The 24,501-nt window shown below is 45.7% G+C and overlaps 1 protein-coding gene across 6 annotated transcripts in view; it reads right to left on the bottom strand.

Moving 5' to 3' along the window:
* Positions 1-24,501, bottom strand: part of SPATA13 (spermatogenesis associated 13) — a 183,053-nt gene that overhangs the window by 24,866 nt on the left and 133,686 nt on the right. For all 6 annotated transcript variants that reach the window (XM_069640701.1, XM_069640700.1, XM_069640703.1 and 3 more), the window contains 4 exons: positions 22,884-23,063; positions 20,258-20,490; positions 12,114-12,243; positions 10,502-10,874 (listed from right to left, as the gene is read on the bottom strand). In XM_069640701.1, coding sequence (XP_069496802.1) covers positions 10,502-10,874; positions 12,114-12,243; positions 20,258-20,490; positions 22,884-23,063 — 916 coding nt within the window. The remainder of the gene's footprint in view (positions 1-10,501; positions 10,875-12,113; positions 12,244-20,257; positions 20,491-22,883; positions 23,064-24,501) is intronic.

Genomic DNA, 24,501 nt, shown 5'->3' with positions numbered 1-24,501 from the left:
TTTAAGCAGGACCATTACCATGGAACAACAGCCCGGTACATGATCTTCTGCACACTATGCAGCACATTATTTTTCAGGACCGTATTCGTATGAATTTAGCACACCCTACATGTGAACATATTCTATACCAAGCATTGTAGAGAAAATTCCTGCCGTGGCAGTGGGCAGTTTACTGTCTGCACATGCATTGGTAGACATTTTACTCTGGCACAATGATTTGCTGGCATGTGCTCAAGGTCAGTGTTCATGGTTCCATTTTTAACACAATTTTAGGGCCCTTTTGACACAGCAACCCCAGTAGAGCGAGTATACAGTAGAGTATTGCTTTCTCCAGTAGAGTATGGTTATGCGCAAGTGCTCCTTGGCTCTGTATTCCTGAAGAGTCATTACCCAGTATTACTTGTAACTATTGCTTCAGGGCAACGTGCTCCTCTCAGAAATCCTCTTCTCTGAACAGGATTACTGATGGCATCGCTGCGTCTGGGACACATTTCTGATAATTATTCATTCTTCTGGCACCGTTTCTCTGGTGTTGCATTTATTCGGGCACAATGTTTATTATACCCATCCTGATGGCATTATTTTTCACTTTTTCCCATAGCTAAGTATTTTGGAAAGGCAACATTTCTCTGAACTAACTAGTCCTTAGGGGTGAATCTGATTATTGAGCAGTCTTACAGTCAGATTTTAGGATGATCACAGAATACCTGATGGGGATTGGTCATTTATGGAAAAAAGAGCATTTTTGGTATTGCCCAATTACTGTGGGCACCATGCTCATCTAAGTATTACTGAAGGTCCCACTGACTACTTGTATGCACAGAGGAAGAGCAGACATCCGGGGCAACCACATCAAGTAAAATATCACCTAGGATAGTATTTATAGGAATGGAATTTCTCATGCCATAATATTTAGAATGGACATCATTTCTTCTGGATCACAAAATTCTATTTATTGTGCATTACATCTTTACATTGGATGTAATAGAGCTGCAATGAGTCCTTAAATCAATGACTGCGCTTAATCAGTGAATTTTTGTGATAAAACATGTTGAACTACTAAACAGCTCTTCAGAATGGTCTGTCTTCACTAAAGACACATTAAAAAAAAAGGAAAAGTTGGAATGGCTCTAAATGGACAATCAAGGCATGAACAATAATACAGATATCCTATTAACTATGAAGTAGATGAGGGGCAATAGAATGAGTAGATCACTGCGCTTGATCTTTGACCTGAAACATTTTACCCTGCAACTGGTGATGGGGTTCTATTGAGAAAGTGCCTTCCTTTCTCCAAGTGTTTAGTTGTGAGTAGGGGATTGAGCCCTGTTCACCCGAGCGGTGAGTTATTCAATCAATGCTTGTTGTGCTCAATAAAACAGGATTTGTACAGACTTGTTGGTGCTTTGTTTTTTGTTGGAAGTCAGCCGACACATGTTTCGACCCTCAAGGGTCTTTCTCAAGGCGTGTGAAATGTTGGTCAATCATTGCTGGGGGTGTTGTTGAGGTGTGTTCGGGGCGCACTTTGTAGAACCTCATGCCCCCCTCACCCCAGTCATCCTTCGGGCCTCACAGTTTGAAGACCACTGTAGATGGCAGTGCCTTTCTATAGCATGAAGTCTGCCACTTGAGTCCTGCAGAAAAACAAGGGTGGGGTTGTGGGTGGTGTGACAAATCCCAGGGTAACATCACTGCTTCCATGGAGCGAGCCCCTTTCCAGGAGTCCAGAGTGGTGAGGCCGCTACCTGATAGTCCCACTCGGTGTGGTACTTGGCGGGTAGATCTCACGAGGAGGGAAACCCTTCAGGGGACCAGTGACAATGGCCCTGGGAGAACGCAGTATTTATTCACCCCTTGGATGTCGCCACCTTCCTTAACCCCCACTCAAAATGCCCTCGGATTGCACACACCACTTTTTGCTATGGTTTAGCAGAGGACATCCTTAATAAGACTGGGACGAGGAAGAGGGAGAATCACCCAAGCCTGATGCAAAATATCTCTGATGAGGAAGATGAAGCAAGGAGGTGCAGTGCAGCTGTCCAAAGGCAAGCCAGATTGATAAAACGAGAAGAAAGACTCACTCAGAGGTTGAGCCGCCAGCACTGGAGGAATAGGGAAAGCAACGCTGGTCCTGTACCGAAAAAACCAAAGATTGGGGCGCAGACAGTCACAGACCAAGACATGCGAACAGAACAGTGAAAAACGACCAGGAACAAAGACGCAGGCAGCCAAAGGTGAGAGAAAGACACTGGAGCTGTAGAGCCACGAGAAGGAGAAAGCTGAGCACGGGAGGTACAGAGAAGCTTTGTTCCACCTTCAGAAGAGACCACTCTGAATTCCCAAACGTAGGGAAAGGGACAACCTGGTTAGGGGGGCTTTGGGGGCGCTGAGACACCTCATGAAAACATCCTGAAGAGCCTAACGGGGTGAAAGTGATCCTATACAATTTAGTACAAACTTTGCAAACCTTATAAAATTACCCCAAAGGGATAAAAAAGGAAGCAATACAAATATATACAAGCTTTATGAACCGAATAAGAACATCCCAAAGACCACAAGAGGGTGAGAAAGGGAATATACAATATAATAAGAAATGTTTGAAGCTGGTAAACATGCCTAGAGGGGTGCAAGGGAACAATAATAGAGGCATACAATCAGATACAAACATTGAGAGTGCACCTAGGTGGGACAGTAACAAAGGGTTGAGATCCCACCAAGACAAAGCAAGAGGGTCTGGGACCCAGATGAAAGCATGCAAAGCCCACCACTGGAATGTTTAAGGGTTGAGAACCTGGAATGGAGGAGACAAACTTTCAATCTAACGCAAGAAAAAGTGGGTAAGGGACGGAAATGGATTAGATACAGGATGGTGGACATGTTTGACGGACATCCTGACTCGGCTAAGAGAGCGGTTTTGTTGAGGCAGGGCAACTCCTTATAGTTAAAAAGGGCCAGATAGGCTTTTCGTTCCTTCTTTTGGTATAAATAACACTCTTTAAAAAGTCTGACTCCTGCTTCTGAACCCTTACAGTGAGATAGTGAGAGAGCGCAGTCTTCTATTTCAGTGGTTGTGCAGGCGAGTGTGTGCTGTGTGCATGATTTTAGTGTGGAAGCGGACAGCAGGCCGGATGGGTAATGGTAGGGTGCGTGTCATCATGTTGTCACTGGGTGAAGTGTTTTCCAGCCTGGAGCCAATTTCCTGCATTTGTGTTAATATAGGTAGCTTGAGGTTGTAGGTGTGGAGAGAGAGACCTATTTGGTGAGTTAGTAACCTGCATGATCCATGTTGCGTGAAGATGAGAAGGCAAGTGAGTGATGCTAGAGCAGAGTCGGGGAATCGGTAACACAGCATGGGCCACTCACATCACACCAAGACGCAGTCTCAGGCCATTGCTCACGACCAGACAACAGCAATACATATTGCAGTAAACAGGGCAACAGTGGCAAGAAAACTACATCACAGACCGAGGGAATTACAGTGCAGTCAGGAAGGTCAGTGTGCGCAAGAGGATCTATGCGATTATTGCGATGGCCGAAAATGCCGACTTTTTTAAAAACCCCTTTGCACCACATATATATGCGGGAGTAGACCCCCCCCGCAGCTCCCCCATATTAATATTATATTCTATACCCCCCCCAATATGTATGTGGTGTAAGGGGGTCCCCAAAAAAAAAAGTTGGAATTGTCAGCCGTCGTAATTGTGAGGGCGACATTGTGGTACGATTCCTGCGCAAGATGCACACAATTATACTTTGAACAGGTGCACACCGAGGAAAGCACCAACAAGGGGAATCCAGACTGGGTCTCCTTTCCACTCCCTATCCTGTGTATCCCATGTAGTAGACCCCCGTGTCCACCATCTTCATAGTCTTTTAAACTGTACCCTTAGAATTCGACCATCGGGTGTATGGCTATCTTCTTGTGGCGCACAGCTCCTATGCGTCACAGCTGGCTACTCTGCTAATTGTAACCCAGCACATACACGCGCCATTCAGAGGGCAGCATTTTGTAGCTTGGATCTGTCTAGTGCATCCCTTCCCTCTTCCTAATCTAGTCATCTATGAAACAGTAGCTATGCCAAGAGCTTTGGTAAATCATAACCTTTCCCCGGAAATAGATACATTTCCAAGTACTGAAAACACGTGACAAACTCACAACATGCCACTGTGGGATTTTTATGTAAAAGGGGCTAAGAAAGAGCTTAGTTTTATCACTGCACCCCTCCGCCCCACCCCCCATTTTATTTACCACTGGTACGTTTATTAATGCGTCACAAAGCAGACTTTTTAATGCAGTTATTGAACTACAAGAACTATGGAGATAGTTGGCTCAGTATCCCAGCACTCGATATCAGAAGATGCCATTGAAATCCTATTTTGTTGTGGGCATTCCAACACCCACAGCTTTGCCCCATTGAGGCGCTAACTTTGGAATTCGTAGAATATTTGGCACAGAAACAATGGAGGAGTTTGTAACCAGAAGATGCCAGAACATAGTACTTTTGTACGGACGCCATTTACATTTCTAATCAGCAGTGTACGGGTTCCTCCATGCACGCCACAAGGCTCCGTGAGGATTGGACTCTGGAAAGCCTGCTTTGCCTCGCTCCTGTGGTTTAACCTCGGTCATGCAGCTTATGGATCTGGAGATTGAAACGCCAGAGTTGAAGCTAACATACAAAGGGAGTTGAGAGCAAAGTCCCCAAAAATGCAGATGCACTAATTCTAGTGTCGCGCGAGATCCGAAAGGTAGACTGTATTATTAATAATCCCTGCGGTGCCTACTTGGCCCAGTATTGCCAGTCGGTTGGTACCACTATGATTCAGCGTGTGGCACTATAACAAAACCATACCACCCCGTGCTTCTGATCTCCGATGTGCCCCGCTCTCAAACAGTGTACATTTTGAGGTATACATTTTTACAATAACAAACACCAGTTACAATGAAAAGGCGGAGGATCCTGCAGAGCAATGGTTACCTGCAACAGGCAACACTATTCACTTCCTTTCCTGGCACCACTCTGACAAAAGGCTCTCCGGGTTATCATTGTTTAAAATAAATGTCTTCATCACATTAAACTGTATGGTTAAGGCCCACAAAGTACAGCAACTTATATCTATACCGAAAACCCAAATGCCAGCTTTTCACAGACCCTTTATTTTGTCCCTGAAATTAAAAAGGGACTTTTTTTTTTCAACATAAGCTTGTGGGCATAGGAAGCGTTAGAATTAAAACTGGACCGCACCCACATCCTTGCTGATTAATGGATAAGAGTCATAGGGCTGCTGCAGTGTCTTACACACCATAGGCGGATTGCCAATAGGGGGCGCCACCCCTTCAATTTTCAGGATCCTCTGAATCCCAAAAATGAGGTAGCTTAGAATAGATAAAACTATGCATCTGCAGGATTAGTGCCTTTTATTCGCTAAATAATGCAAATGTAGCCTTGCCATTAACAAAGAGTCTAAACGTATTACAAAGACTGGTGTGGTGTCCCCAATACCCCACAAAGCATTTCCAATTGAATATGGCCAGTGACATGAACCGCCCATTCCCATATTCAAGCAGAGCCTGGGAAAAGCATTAAGGACACTAGAGCCGCTCAGAAATTGGGCATGGTGAATAAAACAAAGAACTGTTTACCCGTCTGTCTCTTTGCTAGTCTCAGGCCATTGGCGGGGCCAGAATGCTGATCCTGGCCTATGATGGGCAGGGAGTTGGAGGAGTGAAGAGCGAGGAATCTGACGCCTGACCCGCTGCATGCTCCATGTTGCTTGTGCCTGGAGACTGAAGCTGTCCGAAACAAGTGTTTAAATGTTTATGTAGGAGTCTGCAAGTCTCTGTGAATGTATATATGTGTGTTTTTGTTTGAATGCGGAGGAGAGCATGTTAGTGAGTGAATGGTGAATGCAGTGGTATGTATGTGTGTCAGAGAATGAATGATACATGGGAGGTATTTTTACAATTGGATACTGGCCTACATTGGAGTAGCCAGCATGCAAATGTTTCCTTACAGTGGGCATGGTATTTTTACTGGCATTATAGGCACGTGAGTGTTCTTACGAGGAGCATTGATATTGGTCTACACCGGTGCATGGATAGGTTTTCCTACAGTAGCATGGCGTTTTTAGGTCATTTTGGGAAAGGTCTACTTAATGAGTGTTCTCACTTTTCGATAATAGCATATATTGGCACAACCTGCATGAAACATTTTCTTTAATTGCTGAATGCTGACATATGTTGTGTGCTACGGTATCATGAAAATGTGTTAGAAAATGCTCCTGTGCACTGTTGGCGTCCTGAAATATATTGGATTTCCTTAATGAGTTACCCGCAAAACTGATTTAAACTGTGTGGCTTTTTGCCCACTATTTCCTAGAAATTGTGCTGTTAAATGCGCAATTTAATCCCATTGTTTTAAAACATACTCCACTGGCCTAGTTGGGCTACATCGCTATGCTCGGTAGCTCACACATTTTTGAGAAATGTTCACACCCCTCTAATTAAAAGGTTCACCAGCTTCCATTCGGAAGAAGCATCAATCCTGCAGAGGCAGATAAAGAATTGCATCACTGTATGCATCAAATAACACAAACACCATAGAAAGTAGCTCATCAGCCAACTCAATAATTAAACACAGCTCAACAGTTAGCTGTAATGCTTATGTAACCATTCCACTTCAGGGAATACTGTCCATCCGGCAGACACAAGAACACCAACCGCCGCAATCAACATCCCTCTGGAGCCGTGTCTGGGCTCCATGGAAACGGAGCACAACAAAGGAGGAGCGGAGTCAGCTGACTCGCGCGCCGCGACCTGCAGCCCCTCCTCTCCCGCTTTAAAGGGAGAGGAGGCCCGCCGCCAGGCAAAGCCGCCACTTGGCAAAGGCCTATGGAAAAGGCCTTTGCCTCTCTCTGCAGCTCTCCGCTGCTCGACGTCGCGGGACGGAGCTCCCAGACTCCATCATCTAGGTAAGCCATCCAGCTGCCTCCAATCCACATTCCTCAACACCCTACCTTGCACTGCCCGAAATGCACGACTTAACTCACGTACCATAATTTCCCAACGGACTCGCACTCAAAGTATAAGCTCTCGCAATAAGCGTCTCGGCAGTAGGTGCTGGTGTGATACCTCTGCGGCCAATACCACCCTCTGCCTCACTGGCACTGCTTGCCATGATTCTAACCACCCATTAGCTTCCACACGAGCACCCAATGTTGCACACTGGCCCGCTGTGCCTGCTGCCCCCACTGTGTTGAACCTGCCTGCCACTGTGTTGAACCTGCCTGCCACTGTATTGAATTTGCCTGCCATTGTATTGAATTTGCCTGCCACTGTATTGAACCTGCCTGCTGGGTCTGCTGCTCCCACTATATTGAACACACCTGTGCCTGTTGCCCTTAACAACTATCCTGCCTACGCATGACCCCATGGCCATCTCAGCCACGGCCCTTCCTACCTCCACCCTTAAGTGTGCCCTAATTAATGCCCGCTCTGTTCGTGCACATGCTCTAGACATTCATGACCTAATTCTCAAAAACAACACTGACCTCCTTATTATCACTGAAACCTGGTTGAATGACTCATCAGGGCCTGCCCTCTCCCTGGCCATCCCAGACGGATACACCATTTACAGGCAAGACCGACACCTTCTCAGAGGCGGGGGAGTAGCCCTCATCGCCAAAGACAACCTCACCATTAGGAGGATCGAAGGGGAACTTGGCAGCTGTGACTACCTTCCCCTTAAAATCTATCTTTCCCCCAACCTCACCCTGACCCTTCACATTGTTTATCGACCTCCAGGTCCCATTGCCGAATTCCAGGAATCCCTCATCCAAGCCCACGCGGCCGCCCTAAATAAAGCCCTCGCCACTCTCGGATTCTCACAAACGATCTCGAATCCTACCCACCTCAAAGGGCGCGCTCTAGATTGGGTTGGCCACCACAACTGCCCAGTGCTAATCACTGGTAACTCTCCTGTCCCGTGGACAGACCACCATCACATCCAATTTGACCTGGACACTTCTAAAGGGCCCCCCAAACCCACCATCCCACTTCCTGCAGCTCTGGCAAGAAGCTCCCGCTTACTAACTGTAGAAAGATCACGCCCTTCCTTGAGGTACCGGCTCTCCAAGCCCCCTTTTCAACTGACCCTGACACCCTTGCCAACGCCTTCAAACTGACAATCACCAATGCGGTTGACGCCGTCGCCCCTCTCACTCTCAGAAAATCTAAGAAAGCCAAGCATACCAACGCTTGGTTCTCCCAAGAGCTTCTTCAGCTTCGCTCCAAGAAACGAGCTGCCCACTCAGCTTGGAGAAATAAACCAAACGACGCTACCAAATCCTCCTTCAAGACTATCTCTAAGGACTACAAAACAGCTATTATCTTCGCTAAAGCTAACTCCTTCAACAATAGGATTGCCAATGCCAAATCTACTACCAAAGAAATCTTCACCATCTTCAGGGAACTTGAAACTCCGTCCACCCCACCATCCACCATCCAGAAAGATGAAAAATGGTGTAATGATATCCAAACCGCCATGTTTAATAAACTAAATACCCTGCAAACTAAAATCCAGGCACACCAAAAAGCTATGACCCTCCTAATCGCCAACCAGAATACTAACACCAACAAGGAGACCAAAGCCCACTCCTGCCCGCCTTTCGACTTCAAAGACATCACTGAATCTGAGGTCATCACGCTCTTAAAAACCATCAAACCATCTAACTGTAAAGGCGATGTATGCCCTGCACAGCTAGTCAAAGACTGCGGTCCTACCCTGGCCCCCTTCCTCACAGCCTTCATAAATGCATCCTTTCAGTCTGGCCATGTTCCAACTGACCTTAAGGAAGCCTGGGTCCGTCCGCTCCTCAAAAAGCCCTCACTTGACCCATCAGTACCAGGGAACTACAGACCCATCACTGCTGTCCCCTTTCTATTGAAAATTTTGGACAAAGCGGCCTACCATCAAGTCCAAAAATTCCTCGAAGAGCACCGCCTTCTCGGCCTTCGGCAGTCTGGTTTCAGACCTCGTCATGGGACGGAAACAGCCCTACTTGACCTAAAAAATCAAATGGATGACATTCGTGACGCAGGCAAACCAGCGCTCCTGCTCCTCCTTGATCTATCAGCAGCATTCAACCTCGTTCATCACAACACACTCTGCCACCATCTCTCTATAGCAGCCAACTTCTCCCCAAAAGCATGCGCATGGATCACCTCATTCCTACAGGAAAGGGCCATGAAAGTCTTCTCGGACTCAGCATGTGCATCTCCTAGTCACATCAAATGTGGCGTGCCCCAGGGCTCCTGCATAGCACCCACCCTCTACAACCTGTTCACACGTCCTCTCTTCAATCTCCTTGATTCTATGGGCATCTCATACACGAATTATGCGGATGACACCCAAGTACTCATCCCGCTTACAGGTGACTATGAGCTGGACAAGAACACCCTCAACTCCATCTACGCCACCATCCAAGCCTGGATGGCTGACAATTGGCTTTGTCTCAATAGCGAGAAGACCGAGCTTTTACTTATTGGGTCACCAACCATTCTAGGCAACCTTGACAAACAATACACCTCTTTTACCATCGACAACATACCGATTGCGGTATCCCAATCAGTCAAGACTCTAGGAGTCTACCTCGACTCTAATCTCACCATGGACAAGCATGTTAATGCCATAGCCTCCTCATCAGCATACTACTCCAAGCTCATCTACGCAGCAAGACCCTTCCTATCCTCACAAAATGGCCTCACTATTGCTAGGGCTATCATAGGATCTAGGTTGGACTACTGCAACGCACTCCTTGGTGGGACCTCCGGAAAAAACATCGCTAAACTCCAGCTTGCCCAGAACAACGCCCTCAGGGCCGCTACAGGTTTTTCCAGGAAAGACCACATTTCTGACCTTAGGAGGCAGGTCCACTGGCTGCCCATTAGGCAGAGGATCATCTTTAAAATCCTCTCCCTCACCCATAAATGCCTCCATGACCTTGCTCCCCCCTACCTTGCCCAGAGAATTTCACGACCCACCTCGGCCAGGCCCACCAGATCTGCCTACACCAACCTGATTTCTACTCCCAAGACTTGTAGAGTACGTGCGGGCGGCTCGAGCTTCTCAGCCCTAGCAGCCTCACACTGGAACGCCCTACCTTCGCTCCTCAGGGGGATTGACTCTCACCTAGCCTTCCGCAAAGCCTTAAAAACCAGGCTGTTTGTCTAAACCTTCCTGCCTTTATATTTACAGGCTTACGAACGTCATTTGTAACTATGCTCCGCTCTTCTCTCTGTAACTAAGTACCTTATGTTTCCTATGTTTACACAATCTTGCTGCTTACGCCTTCATGTAATAGCGCCTCGATGTCTATGGGCTGCAGTGCGCTCTATAAATGTAAAAAATAAATAAAATAAACCGTCCCCTTCTCGCCTAGGTCTACATATAGTCTGACATCCATTGGTCCATTCCACATAATATTTCACATGATGACTTACCCATTTCTTTGTCCTCTTGAACCCTTTTTCTTTCAGCCGAGAAGGCCTGCAGCCACCGTTTCTTATCTTCTTGCTTCTTCGCACAAAACAAGTGGACCTCTTCAGTAGCTTGGTTTAAAATTTTAAAAGCGTTCTTGACATTGAAGTTGAAGTCTTTATCCTTCCCGTCCTTGGTATCCAAGAGCTCCATCTGGTCCATGTCCAGCCGGCCCTTGTAATAGAGCATGTCCCTGCGGAGGAGGTCCTTCTTGCAGAACACCAGCTGATGGTCAAACAGGAAAAACGTCCTCTGCTGGCTTTTGCCTTGCTTGGAGACACTGGTCAGTTCCCCCGAATGGATGAGCTCAGAACTTCTCCCCAAAATGTCTTGTCCCTAGAGCAGGAAAAAAAAAGGCAATTACTCTTCAGCGAGTCTCAGATTTACGTTCAAGTAGAAGAATCCATGACTGATGCTGGCACAATACATGCACATCTGTGCATTTGAGAGGAGCTTTCAGCAGAATAAGTGGGTAACGCAGAATACATTTTAAGGGTGCTAAAAAATGTGACTGTTGTTTGTGTTCGCCATATATTACAAATGCAATACAAAACACGGAATGGATTTGGGGGAACAAAGTGAGGAATAAAATGGAATACTACGTAAAGGACCCATTTAAAAAAATCCACCTTTATTGTGTGAACAAAAAATGATGTCTTCAAATAAGGAGTGTGCTGTGTTTTCAAACACACATTTTAAAGGATTCTCATCACATCCTTTACGTATCTGTACCATGTGGAGTGATCAATCGGAATAGAATTCATGAGCCCGTTGCTTACCTGCCAAGGCTTCATTCTGGCAGCACAAATCTTACGTTACAAGCTACCACCCAGGCACAGAGGTCCTTTACCCGCTGGGCAGAATTGCCAGTTCTCCACGGCACATCATTTCTTACTCACCAAGAGTGAATAACCACTCACCAATGGCCAGCGCCCATTTTGTGGCCTGCTCCATTCATAATATTTGTACTTTTTTTAAAAAAATTGTGGGACATGCAAATGTTGTCCTATTTCTGGGTGCTGAAAGTATTACCAAATTAATGGCACTATATTTATTGATTGCCTAAAGTTAAACGCACAAGTTGGCCCTACCATGAATCTAAATCCAGAAGTGCAGGCCGCCTAATGTGGGAGGCGATTGCTGAACCTGTGAGCTACCACCTGGCCATGATAAATATGCATATGGTGGATATAATATGATTGTTTATATAGCGCCTATACACAATGTGTTTCATTGCATGTACATTTAGGAGAAAGCAATGGATGGTATTTTCTCTCCTGTGTCACAAAAATCTCTTGACCCCTGTGCCTGCAGATGTTATTTTAAGGTCATTCCTAGACCTAGGACATCAAAGGTTTTATTTCAGTAAATTAAATGGCCATCTCAAATTAAAGGCTCACAGGAAGGGTAGGGCACAAACTGCTCTACACCAAGAGTGAAAGGGTAAACAAAGAAGCTTAAGCAAGTCTGAAAACAGGAAGGCTGCCAAGCATCAGAGGACATACAGAGAGAGCACAATCAACTGGAAGGTCAGTACTTTCAAGATATCATAGGACCAGAAATGCCATCACTTACCTCCCAACCTACAATCGACACCTGCCAATGTGCAATCTTATTTATGCTTTCCAGCCGTCGTTTGCGCTCATTGATCAGACATGCAACATTCTTCATGGCTTCATAGGCTGCCTTCACATTCTCATAGTCACTGCAAAAGGAAAATCCGCACCAACAACATGAAATGGAAGTAGAATGGTTGGCAATCTCCAAGGTTACAATCATGACAGGACTTGAGCAAAAGACCATTTGCATGACGTGACTAGGGCAGCGGATGCTCACGGCCCACCTTATCTTGAAATCTAGGACTACGATTTGTAATGCACAGCGCGAGTGGCTATTATGACCTAAGCAACCCAAACAATATGTAGCCAATGCATCATTCATTGAGGGCTACTGTGCTAGGAACAGTGTTCGCTTGATCACAAAAGAAGGTACAATAGGCAAGAAATCAGATTTGATGGGAATCAGTGATTTTCTTACAATGTGATAAGTTGTGGCCAGGTTGTGGGGGTGGAGGGCTATCAGGTGTCAATTTAGACTCCTCGGCCACTTTAACCTAGCCATACAATCATTCGGAAATGTTAATTATCCTTTTTTCCTTTTTTTCTGGCTACGTTTAGAGTTTTCCTATACTGAAACAGTCACCGTTAAAGGGATCTACCAGCACCCAGGATTGTCCAGAGTGGCGTATTGTGCCCCGTCAGGGGTACCAGACCTTTCTCTGCGAGAGAATAGAAAAGGGCAGCAGAGGAGGGAGACCTGCAATAGAAATCCTTTACCTTTATAGGATGGGGATATTGTTCAGAAAGGTTTTCTTTTTTTCCACCATTGCCTTCAATGGAGTCCCCCAGCATAACTGGTTTTGTCTGGATACTAGCTGATTTTTGGCGCAAGGGAGGCCCCGTTGCCTCACTGGCCTGCATCACTCATTTGGTGAGGGGCGCACTGGACAGTCCCTATGGCTAGCAATGCGGGGAATGTGTCCCCCTTTTTTTATTTTTACACTATAGCACAAGCCACCTTCAGTGGAGTGCTGCAGGGACACTAGAGTTACCTTTGTGTTGTTAAGTGAGCAGGCTGGTGGGAGTGAATAGTTTTTTCATCTTTTTCCAGGTGCGTAGCATGCACCTTGTTTATCTCATAATGCCTTTTTATGTACTATATACTCAAAATGGTTGCTATTCAGGGTATAAACCATGTTATTTGTGCCATCCTCTCTGTTGGCCATCTTGCTTCCTCTTTCGGTCAGACTTCGCCCTATAAGGAGCCTTGCAAAGGACTCCGATCTCAGCTTTTTGTGTGTGAACAGGCTGAAACTGAGTCCAGGAAAAATCTGGTCCTAATCCACACTTTACCAAGGCTATCTCCTGTTGCTGGGAAGATTATGAGGTGCCAGCAGGTCCCTGTTTGGACAGCCTCCACCTTTTTGAATGTTGCAGGTCCCTTCCATTGGTGGGTCAAGGCACCCCCCCACCCTGAATTCTGGATAAAAGGAGAGAACCTGGAGCCGTTCGGGATAGCCAACCCCAAGATTGAAGATTCTGAAGCAGGAGGGCCATGAGAGACCAGCCTGAGGACTACTGCAGTGACCAGCACGGTCAAAGCCAACCACTGCGTACCAGACCTATCCCGTCAAGTTGACAGGGAAAACCTGAACATGGTGCCATCCTCTCCTGAACTGTCTGAAGCCCTGCTCTGTGTCTATCCCATTCCCCAAAGTCAGAAGTATTCCCGGGTCTCAATTTGTCCTGCAAATGAATGGGTTTGGACTGCACTGTTGCATGGACCCCTTACTGCTTCATCACTGCAAACTCAAGGCTCTGCTGGGGCCTCACCAACCTGCTGCAGCCACCTCTCACCATGGGAAATGGCCTGCTGAAACCTAAACTCTGACTGTGTTGCTACTAAGTCTGCCGACCCTACCCTGGGCCGCTCCAACATCTGCTCCTCAGGGGCCCCGTCCTGTGCTACTGGAACTGACATTGAGATGTTTTAACCCTATACCTGGGTCTCAGCAAGGACTTGACAGAACCATCAGCGGAAGCCTCGAAACTGCAGCAAGTGAGCCTTCAGCGACTAAGTCTATGGTGAGCCCCATTGTCTCCGCTGATTCCCTGTCGCGAGTGATGCTAGTTTCCCCAAGTGGTAGTCTGTGGATAGAGATAGGGGTGCTTAAAAAGATATACGCTATCTCCATTCACTTGCAATGGGCAAGCCCAAAAGTAGCCACCTTACTGGCCTATATGCGCTGAAGCCTGGGTCGGGAGTCTCTCTAGGGTCTCCCAGGGCCTGGGAACCGATAGTGCACAATGACATAGCTAGAACATGGACAACTTTCCAACGTGAATTTCTTCAAATACCTGCCAAGAAACCTTAAAAAGGGTGAATTCTGAAAAGGGTAAGGGCACACTGCTAAAGTGCTGCTCTTGTGTATTAGCGTATACGGGCCTTTGATAAGGCTTCTGGGTCTACTTCTAGCCTTTGCTCACGCAATTTAGCTGCTTGGCAGTGTATTAACCCATGTCTCACCGTATTCAATTCTAAAGCAAAAGGGAACTCATTTTGGTGCTACCAAACAGTGAACAAGTTTAATAGTGATTTTTCGTAACCGGGAGTGTGCCGCACTTAATGCAGTTCTACAATTGAAAAATAGTATCTTTTTGTATTCACCTGTGTGGACCTCTGCGCCATGACAGGCTTTGCTCTAGTTCACTGTACACCAAGCCTCTCTACTCCCGAGTCTCAGCCGCAATACTCAGTCAGATTACCTTTCAAAGTTTGGTCAAATAGTTTAGTGCAACTGTTTTCACCTTTAAGTTGGCTCGATTAACTCTCGTAACAGATACCGAAACCACTTTATGAGAATTGGGACTACTGACGCGCCTATTCTCGGGAAGGTCATTAAAAAAAAGTGGCATCACGACAAAGAGATGTATTTTGGTAAGTGACCATAGAACCCCAATTTCAGTTATTAAACATGGTGTCATGATGGCTACTAGTGTGGTGAGGGGGATGGAAAATGAGATATGTAGGAGGGGCTATGAGGCATACATCCCCTTGTTAGATGCCAATGCCACGCGTATTCGTGAGGTGCCCAATCGCTTATTATTTTCCTTTCTTTTTAAGAGACTTTGTTCAGGGGTTTCCTGTGGACTATTGGCAATGGGTAGTGCTATAAAGTTATTCAATCAAGCCGTGCATGTGCCAGATAAAGGTGCCGAGACAATGATTCTGGGACCACTTATGTTTAGTGGGTGAAGGCTACAGAGCTGCCATGTTTGGTACCGACTGGTTCTGTCTCATGAAGACAATGATACTCTGTTGGGAACAGGAGTAGGGGGCAGTGGACCAACGCCCCTCTCCTGAGGACAAGCCTGGAATTTGGACACCTATCGAGATGAACCGGAATAACCATGCTACATGATGAAGAAGTAGGAAGAAGAGAAGACAGACTTTGTCGGAAGAACAGATGTTTCCTATATTGTAGATAGGTGGGAATAATGTACCGGAAAGCCTGTGCCTTGGTCCTTGTAGGTGAGGGGTCGGGCGTCATTAAGGGAATAAGGCAAGGTGGTACGGAGGGTAGATGTTCAGATCTTCAGGGCTGGGATGCGGATTGTCTCTTGCAAGACATGACGCTGTTCACCCCCCTAAGACTAATAAGATTCCATTGATGGGTATTAATGGACCCCAAAGAAGCAGTTGACCCGCTCCACCTTGGGGCGCTCATTTACCTCCTTCTACTTAGCCTGGGTCTGTGGTGTCTTATTCTAGATTGGCTTGTCTCTTTCTGGCCCAACCACTGCCAACTGGTCTACATGGGTGACTCTGAACACCTGTAATGCCATGGCTATTTATCCATTACATGGAACCACTGGGGGTCTTGTGGCGAGTTGTCTGGCATCCTTCATCGGCGCATGGATTCTTCCTGGATGTACCCGTGTGTGGTCTCCAAACTATATCCATCTGTTAGTGATCTGCCTCAAGGGACTCCAGGCAGGCCTAGCCACTCACATTCTTCACATTAACACTTGAAAAACAGTTACTATTTTCTCAACATAAAGCACGCCTTCTGTGTCTTCATTTTTCCATGATTTTCTGTTCCTGGTGCACCTGCTTCTTTGGCAGACGGCTGTAAGTATTTAGGTTTTATCGCTGTAGTTGTCATTCCAATTTTAATGTACACAACTCATCTCTCCTCCATGCGGGCTATAAAGTATTTTCTTCTTGCCTCCAGTTCAGACAATTCTCATCAATCACATAGGATTGGGAACGTTAATTTGGTGCAGCCACTCCCCTCCTCAAGGCAGGCAGCCCACCACACTGTAGTCAGGCTAGTTGTTGGGGGGGGGGGGGCATTAGAGGGTGACAGAGCTGAGAACATCACCCCTGTTCTTGAAGAGAGGTCCTGGCTCCTCTGGGGTGCCATCATTTATATGAAAGTTCTCTGCTTTAGCCATAAGGCCGTCCACATCATACCTACTTATCTAGCCCCCAAAGGTCAGATCTCACAGTGACTCAGTGGTTTACGGAGTTGTGGACAATTCTGTACCGAGGGTCTCAAATTGAAATGCTCATCAAATAGGAGTCCTTTCTGACGATGCAGTGTTGTCCGGGAAGGCCTTGCCTGTGTCCCTCTGACAAGGGCCTGATCCGTTACCTTTCTGTAGACGCACAAAACCTTGTGCCAACCTTTCCACTGTTGATTTTATTTCTTCTTCAGATTTCTTTTAGTTGCACTGCACTTTACATTATATATCATCAGGTTGCGTTTCTTTGCAGCCTGCAGAGAAATGTGACCCTAGGTTTGCGATAACAGGATGTGGCTGGCCTTGAAGGCAGCCCATCACAGGGAAAACGTGTCTTTAGACTTGCTGCTGAAGTGTGCACGCTAAACTGCCAAACGTGCGAGAATAAGTCCCTACTTGAATACATCTGGGGGGACTATGCACAAATGCGCGCCAAATATGCCTGGGTTACCCAGAGCAACAGAAGCAAACTGCACAATTGGATGTGCGCTCGTCCTTTTAAGAGACTCTTCCTTTCCCACCTTGGTTTCAGACCAACAGATTACCCCGTAAAAGTAACCTGTCAGATTAGTACCTCTGTGCATCATGGGTTTCAGTTCACATTTTCAAAAAAAAACTTTCCTGGACTTGCTACGTGTCCGAGAGCCATTAAAAACGTTCTTATGGAAACTGTAAAGGCAGAGGTTCGAGGCAAGAAGCCATCGATAAGAAAAGGCCTTTTGTTGGCCTGATCCTCCTAGAGTGGCACCATTTTTCATGCTTTCAGTGGAACAAAGAAACATCTCTCTGCTGGGGTGAGAAAATGGCTGAACAGTAGCTCTGTTGTAGAATTAGCCCACACAATTCAGCTTGTCAGTCCAAGGGAACTCCCAGGTCCTGTATTCCACACAAAGGACAGACAGCAGTCAAGAGGGCTATTTTCTGAATGAAGTTTGGCAGGCCAGCTGTAATTTCGAGAACCTTGGGAAATAAACATCAGTGGAGAAGGAATGCCAAGAGAGCTGAATAACTCAGTGTTTAGCAGAGCAGCGCCAGTGTATGTGCGCGAGGGTTGGTGTGTGTTGGCGACGAGAGGGTATTTTTCATGTCCGTCATACTGTGCAATTTTACTGGGTGATTGGGGTGTGGGGGGGACCGCAAATAATCCCCACCTTGTGCCTGGTCTGAGAAGAACATCAGGCTGCAAATTGACAAATTAAATCAATAACTCACAGAAAAGGAGTTAAATCATTCCGCCATTTGGATATATTTTAAATTAATTGGATTCAGGCCATGCAGATAAATACATGGGTTCCTTCTGGGGCAGTAAATTCACAGTACACTCAGGGCATGGCCTTCCCACTTTGACACAGGCAGATGAGAGAAGGCCTGATGATGCCAGTATAGTCACCATTACAGAGGATATTCCTGTCGCAGCGCTTCTTCCCTGGGCTGTGCTCCTAAAGGAGGGTGGCTTAAATGGGAGACTGAAACATTCCAGTTTCCACCGACATGGGGCCTCCTGGTTTTTTCCCAAAGGCAGCATACAGGTCTAGTAGAGGAATGTGCAGGTGCATGTGTGTGTTTAGGGGTGTGTCTGTGTGTAGGGGTGAAGGTGTAGGGTGTGTCTGTGTGTGTGTCTGTGTGTGTAGGGGTGTGTATGTGTGTGTGTAGGGGTGTGTAGGGGTGTCTCTGTGTGTGTATGGGTATTTGTTTTTCTGTGCACCCAGTACAACCGTTGCTGAAGAAGTCAGCAAACCTCTCCCACCGTGCAAATCAACACGGTGCTCCGGCACTAGCGATGATGAAGAAGGGCACCCTAATTGTCAGGCTCCACCTTGTTTCATTAGGTCGGTGCTTTTAACATAATACAGTGCAGAAAGGATGCAATATGCCACGACACAGAAATACAGAGAGACGTGTGACTTAAGACTGAGTTTAACACACTTGCCCTGGTTTCTAATTTAATTTATGTGAGATCATATAATCTAAGTGAAACCCCTGCATCACTGTTTTAAATCCTGTCTGTTGACTCAATCGCTCATTCATTTGATTATAGTATACAGAAATGGGGTCCTTTGACCTATATACAAAACTGTAATCCTTCATATGACATCCCAATTCCAGCAACTCATTGCCATCATTTTTTGGGTAAGATCTTAAACCCAATTTTCCACAATATAGCTATATATTTCAATGATCCGCTTCTTAGCTGGTCATAAAAAGAACAACCATACAAAAAAATACTACTTATCAATTATTCATTGTATTCTACCAATCTAATACTAATCAGATATATGTGAAGGGCCCACTATTAGTGGTCTAATATCCCCTGCCATTTACGCATTATATAAATACAAATACATTACAAATTACACATAGCATGAAGAGATAAATAATAAAAATTACAAACCGCTTTACCCATTGCAGTCCAAGAGCATTATGGCCTATTCTGAAAAAACACCACAATTAAAAAGGGTCCTTTTGTGGTTCGAGTACAGAGCCGCCTAGTGAGCGCGCACACGTTTTTTTTGACTGGGGACGCTCTCTCTGGAAGCGCTTCGTACATGCAGACACTCCCAGTTTGGCAAAGGCACATTTTGGTCTGACCGAATATTGCCCGCATTAGCATGCCGCACAGAGATGGGGGCCGGTAAGCAATGCAAGAAATCAATGGTCTAGCGTACGCTGGAATTATTGGGTGTCCCAAGGGCCTCAAATGTCATGGTCGATTCTGTATATTGATTTATGCAATTCCCAGCCAGGTAACAGCCCCCTCTTCCAAAGATAAATTCGCCCAGGGATGTCATGACCTAGCAACAGCCCGAGGAGGGGGGGCATTGGGGGCATTATTGTTATTAAAATATTCCACCCAGTGAGGGGAGAACATGGAAAGACGAGGAGAAACACTGGGCTGTCGGGGCAGAAGACTTACTTGTTGTCTGAAATAGAACAGACAATATTCCAATGTTCTTAGTCAGAAGTATTGCTGGGATCCTGGGCTATAGGGCTTCTTCAGGGCAGCTAAACCCAACGTATGTCCCGGGGGAAGCAAGCAAGGGCACATACAACAAGCAGTATTGCCTGCGGGTCCCGGCCCATCCGAGAAGCCATGAAATGGTGTGACAATACCCAAAGGAACAAGAGGACAGCTGAACATGGATGCAATGGAATGGAATGGACATGCGTGGCCTGACAGTGGCAGTACTTTGTCTAGGTCAAAGATCTGGGAGATCAAGGATGGGCCAATGTGGGCAAGGGCGGGTGCCCAGAGGTAAATTGGGGGGGGGCAAGAGGAGGGGGACATGGACTGTGGTGGAAGGGGCACAGAGAGCAGCAGCACCTGGTGTTGCAGATGGAAACCTGTGAGGCAGCAGGATCCATGGCTAAACCAGCTATTTCCTGGGAGCCCTGAATACTGATGCATCGGCAGGATTCCAGAATTCTATTCCAGGCGACAATTAGACAAACACAATTTGGATGAAGAAGTCATGACTCTTGCTCGGTTCTCTGCACAACTTCAAGATTTCCAGATCGCCTCTTACCACGGAGTGAAATAATACGTGGTGACATTTCCAACCTCCCGTTGTTACAAACTTCAGATAGCTAAGGGTACTTCCACTGAACTCAGTGATAAAAAAGGCCGGCGCTCACCTATGCTCAGGGGTCGTGTACTTGAGCAGCTCTCCTAGCTGCAGGGGATATTTGCAGATTTTCTGCACTGGCGTAAGCAGGAAGCCGTCGATGGCAATGTCGATCATTTGCTGCAGCAGCCGGCAGGCCTCGAAGAAGTGGCGGTATTTCCCCTGCTTCATCAGCTTGGAAAGCTCCACGCATGCACTGGGGTGATTGTTACAGTACTCCGAGTAGATGGCAAACCCTTCTTGCTGTGGCAGAATGAAAGATGGCATAAACATTGGGCATTAGTACAAAACACAACTTGGTTACTTGTCATTGTCCAAGATCATTTGAATGTAGTCGCTAAACAGGGACTCATTTATTTATAGGTTATAACAGTATTTATTTGTATGGAAGATCCGGGGCTACGCTAATGTCAGGAGTCGAGGCTAGGTAGCCTTTTGGTTGTAGCCCCCGAGATTCTATCTGGGGCTACAACTAAAAGACTCGGGGCTATAGCCCCTAAGCCGCCCCTTGGCAACGCCTCTGCTTAGAATTACTCAGTGAAATGTGTGATTTGTTTACACTGGATGCACTATGGCAAAAAGGTTCAGGGTGATTTGCTCAAATACATTTCCTGGAAGGAGAATTCAAATATTTTTTTTTTGACCGGTTCATTTTGCCACATATATATGCGGGGGGGAGACCCCCGCAGGCCCCTCTTTAACCACCTGCATTATTTCCCTAAACCCACCTCCTACATATATATGCAGAAAAATTTGTTGCGAAAAAAGTGATGAATTCTCCTTCGACTAAATGTATTGTAGCAAAACCTAGCATTCTCTGGCAAAAATTCACTTGGTTAATATGTCTCACCATTTCATTGTTGCCAGTCTCACATTCATAATAAGGTCTCAGATGTTGAAATAGCTTTGGCTTGTCACGTGCAAAAAGGTTGGTATGAATCATACGGTTTGCCACTCGTCCTAAAGTATTGGAGTGCCAAAACTGGAAGCATTCTTCACCTATCACTTCAGTACTCTTGATATGTTCATTCTCCCGATAAGGGATATTAAAAAATAATAGCTTTCCACATGCTCTCCCAGTAGCAGAGCATACTGAAGATTACTCAACCATAGGATCTTCCACTGGGAGATTATATGGAAGAGCACCTCCATGCCATTTGACGAGTATATTCATGACTTACATGCCATCTCATCAGTACTGTATATAGAAGAGTCATTGTCCATACGTTCTTTCATATTTTCTTGCATTAGTTTAGTAAATGTGTGAATACGCTCCCAAATGTTTCCCTATGGAAAGCAAAGCTTCCTCGCCCGGGGGTGTACATGTAGGAGTAGTGGTGGGAACGCAACATTTTTTGGAATGACTGGAAAGTGTTCTTACAGCTTTGAATAAAAATCAATACGATGCAGGCCTAAAGCATTCATGCAGTCGGACTTAGACCCAGAGAAATGCTTTAGAAAAAGTGACTCGCCGGATCACATGTGCACTAAACTGACATCATGTTTTTAAAATTGTGCTATGAATTCCTAGTCCACACTAGACTGCTGCTTTTCCTCCAGGTTTGAAAACCAGAGAGTTGCAGGTCAGGGTATAAAATGCACCCATCACCTCCACACAATTCAGGGCAATCTTTACTGTGCATCCAGTAGAGGGTGCGCGAGATGCATCAAACAAATTTCACAACCTGTAGTAATAAAGCCATTCCACGCTGCACAATGTCACAGGGCTGAGCTGCAAAACACAACAATTAAGACAGTCCAAGTCTTAAAGCGAGTTGTCGTTTTGTAAGTCACTTTTCACGGATTCCCAGAAATAGGCTTAATGAAAATTGAGCCCACCTAGGCCTCTGCTTGAATCACTGCGCCTCCTGGCCTCCAAATAGAAAAATGATTCTGGAACCTCAGAGATGGAACAGTAACTAGAATGAAGTTGCAGGTGGATGCTGTGCTTTACTGCTAGTAAGCAGGCCACACGAATCCAATCTAGATATCACCCACCGAAAGTGTTTGCACATAGGAACCGAATATATTGCATAGGGCTGAACAGCCCCTTAACTCCTTTACAGGGGCAGAGTGGTGCCCGATTCAGTAACACATGTCTTTCCCTTCACCCATAAGATTCTTGTGGTGGCGGCGGCACAGGTGAACTGAAGAAGTCTTTACGAAACAGGGAGAAGGATTTCAACTTTGCATGTGACAAAATGCCAGTTCCTGTAGATTTCAAGTGTGTCTTCGTGGGCATTTAGTGCTGCCCCTTGATCTGAACAGACTATGCCAGCAGCGCAAATAGCATGGAGCGGGAATAAGCCTGTGTGGAAATACTAATAGTTACTTTCCCCCAAAGCTAGGGTAGGCCTTTGTAAATTGGTTTCATACACACACTTATCTGGAGATTGGCGTCCCCCTCCTGCTTCAACCGTTAACTCACTAGAAAATTAGTGGGCAGAGTTTACTTTTATGTCCAGTTTATTTGAACAATAATCTAGCACAAAATATTGTAAACGATGACGCCCAGTTGAAGCACTTCCCCCCATATAATCAGAAAAAACAACGAAATGTCTGTGTTCTTATCAAATACCACATGATTTTATCCGTTTTCTTTCCAGCTTTCAAAACAATTCTTCAAAGAAACGTACATGCTGTAGAAAACAGGTGCCGATTTCACTCAGATGGGGCTCTTCTTTGTTGTATTGTTTCTCGAGGTCCTTCAAAAACTTCCGCTGGAACTTGTAAATATCCTCAATGTTTCCGAAAATGATGTTCAGCTGGGCCTCTGTGAACATAACCGTATGCTTCCGACACTGCCGAATGTAACCCTGGATTTAAAAAAACAAAAATTGAAGAAGAATGTTTAGCTAAAAACAACAGGTGAAATTAATTTCAAAATACTTTTTGGGGCAACACAAGGTCATCTGTACTTTAGCAGGACAGTATTCGGTGGGTTGTCTAATGCTCATCACTACCGAATTGTACTTAACAATGCTTTAGAGAGTTTTTGTTAAGGGCACAGATACACCACCCCTGCCACTGGCTGACAAATGTGACCTAGTTTTATAGAGATGTGGAAGAAGGAAGGAAGATCAAATGACCATTGAGGGGAGATTTCAGCCTCCTCCAAGCAATGTAATCCCATCCATTTCTGCTTTCTGTGGTGTCAATTTCTTCTTTATTTTGTGATCTTTCTCTGAAGGCTGTCATTCAACTCCTCGAGTGAGAAAGTGCCCCAAACCCCCACCCCACCCAAAGAGCCGAAAAATCCTAGAATGACATGAGGATTTCCAACCACGTTGCGGCACTGCGGTTCTGAACTGTAAAATCTGAATCGATTGTCAGACCTCCTTAATGAATGCTTGCAAAACACATCTATACATAATGGCTCTCAGCGGCGACGGTTCACATACATATGCCAGTCAGAAAACTTGTTTGCAAGGTTACTACTCTTTGGTGCATTGCAGACCCAGCTCCTGGTTCGCGGGGAGGAACGAATGTCCTTTGCAAATTCGAGGAAGAAAATGATTCTGCGATCCGTCGTTTCCCAGTCTGCAAGAGCTTCATTATCAATATGATGGCAAAGGTAGAAACGTGGTATTTTTAGTACTCCTTGTTTAAAATACCACTTTCTGGATTGGGATTTTATGGGATATTTACAACATGGCAAGTACTTGACCCACATTTACCCCAAGCAGTAATTTCTACGTACGTTATCCTGTAAATATTGCATGCAATGACAGCCCATAATAAGGTGATCATTTCAAAATCAGTAGCATTTTAGAAACAGGTGGCATTTAAAATGGGTTTCTCGCCATTACATCTACACTCATGGGGAGGCGCAGTAGTAAACTGCCTTTCTCTGCTTTCAAGGGCCAAATCAGGTAGTGCCAGATAAAAAAAATCATAAATAACACGAAACACAGAATAAAATAGCAACGGTTGTCCCATTGTTATACCGTTAGAGTCAGTAATACCATGAACAAATCCTGTAGAATACGTACTTTAATACACGTTTTATGAACAAAACACAAACAATTGTGCACCATTGATCACACAAACTCACAATCTAGTGTCATATGCTGGCAGTACAGGGCCATCTTGATGTTGTATTGACACAAACGTGATGACAGTGTATTAACTTGCAATATTTTAAGCGCAACACTGTACACTTCCTTTCATCTATTAATTTGGTCCTTGCTGGCAAACATGCAGAGCCATACTCATTCACTTCCGGTATGAGTCTCAACAGACTGGGAGAACATG

This window comes from Ambystoma mexicanum, chromosome 7q (assembly GCF_040938575.1).
Source record: "Ambystoma mexicanum isolate Mex_15411 chromosome 7q, UKY_AmexF1_1, whole genome shotgun sequence".
NCBI classification, from domain to species: Eukaryota; Metazoa; Chordata; class Amphibia; order Caudata; family Ambystomatidae; genus Ambystoma; species Ambystoma mexicanum.
This window is presented reverse-complemented; position numbering and strand designations above follow the sequence as displayed.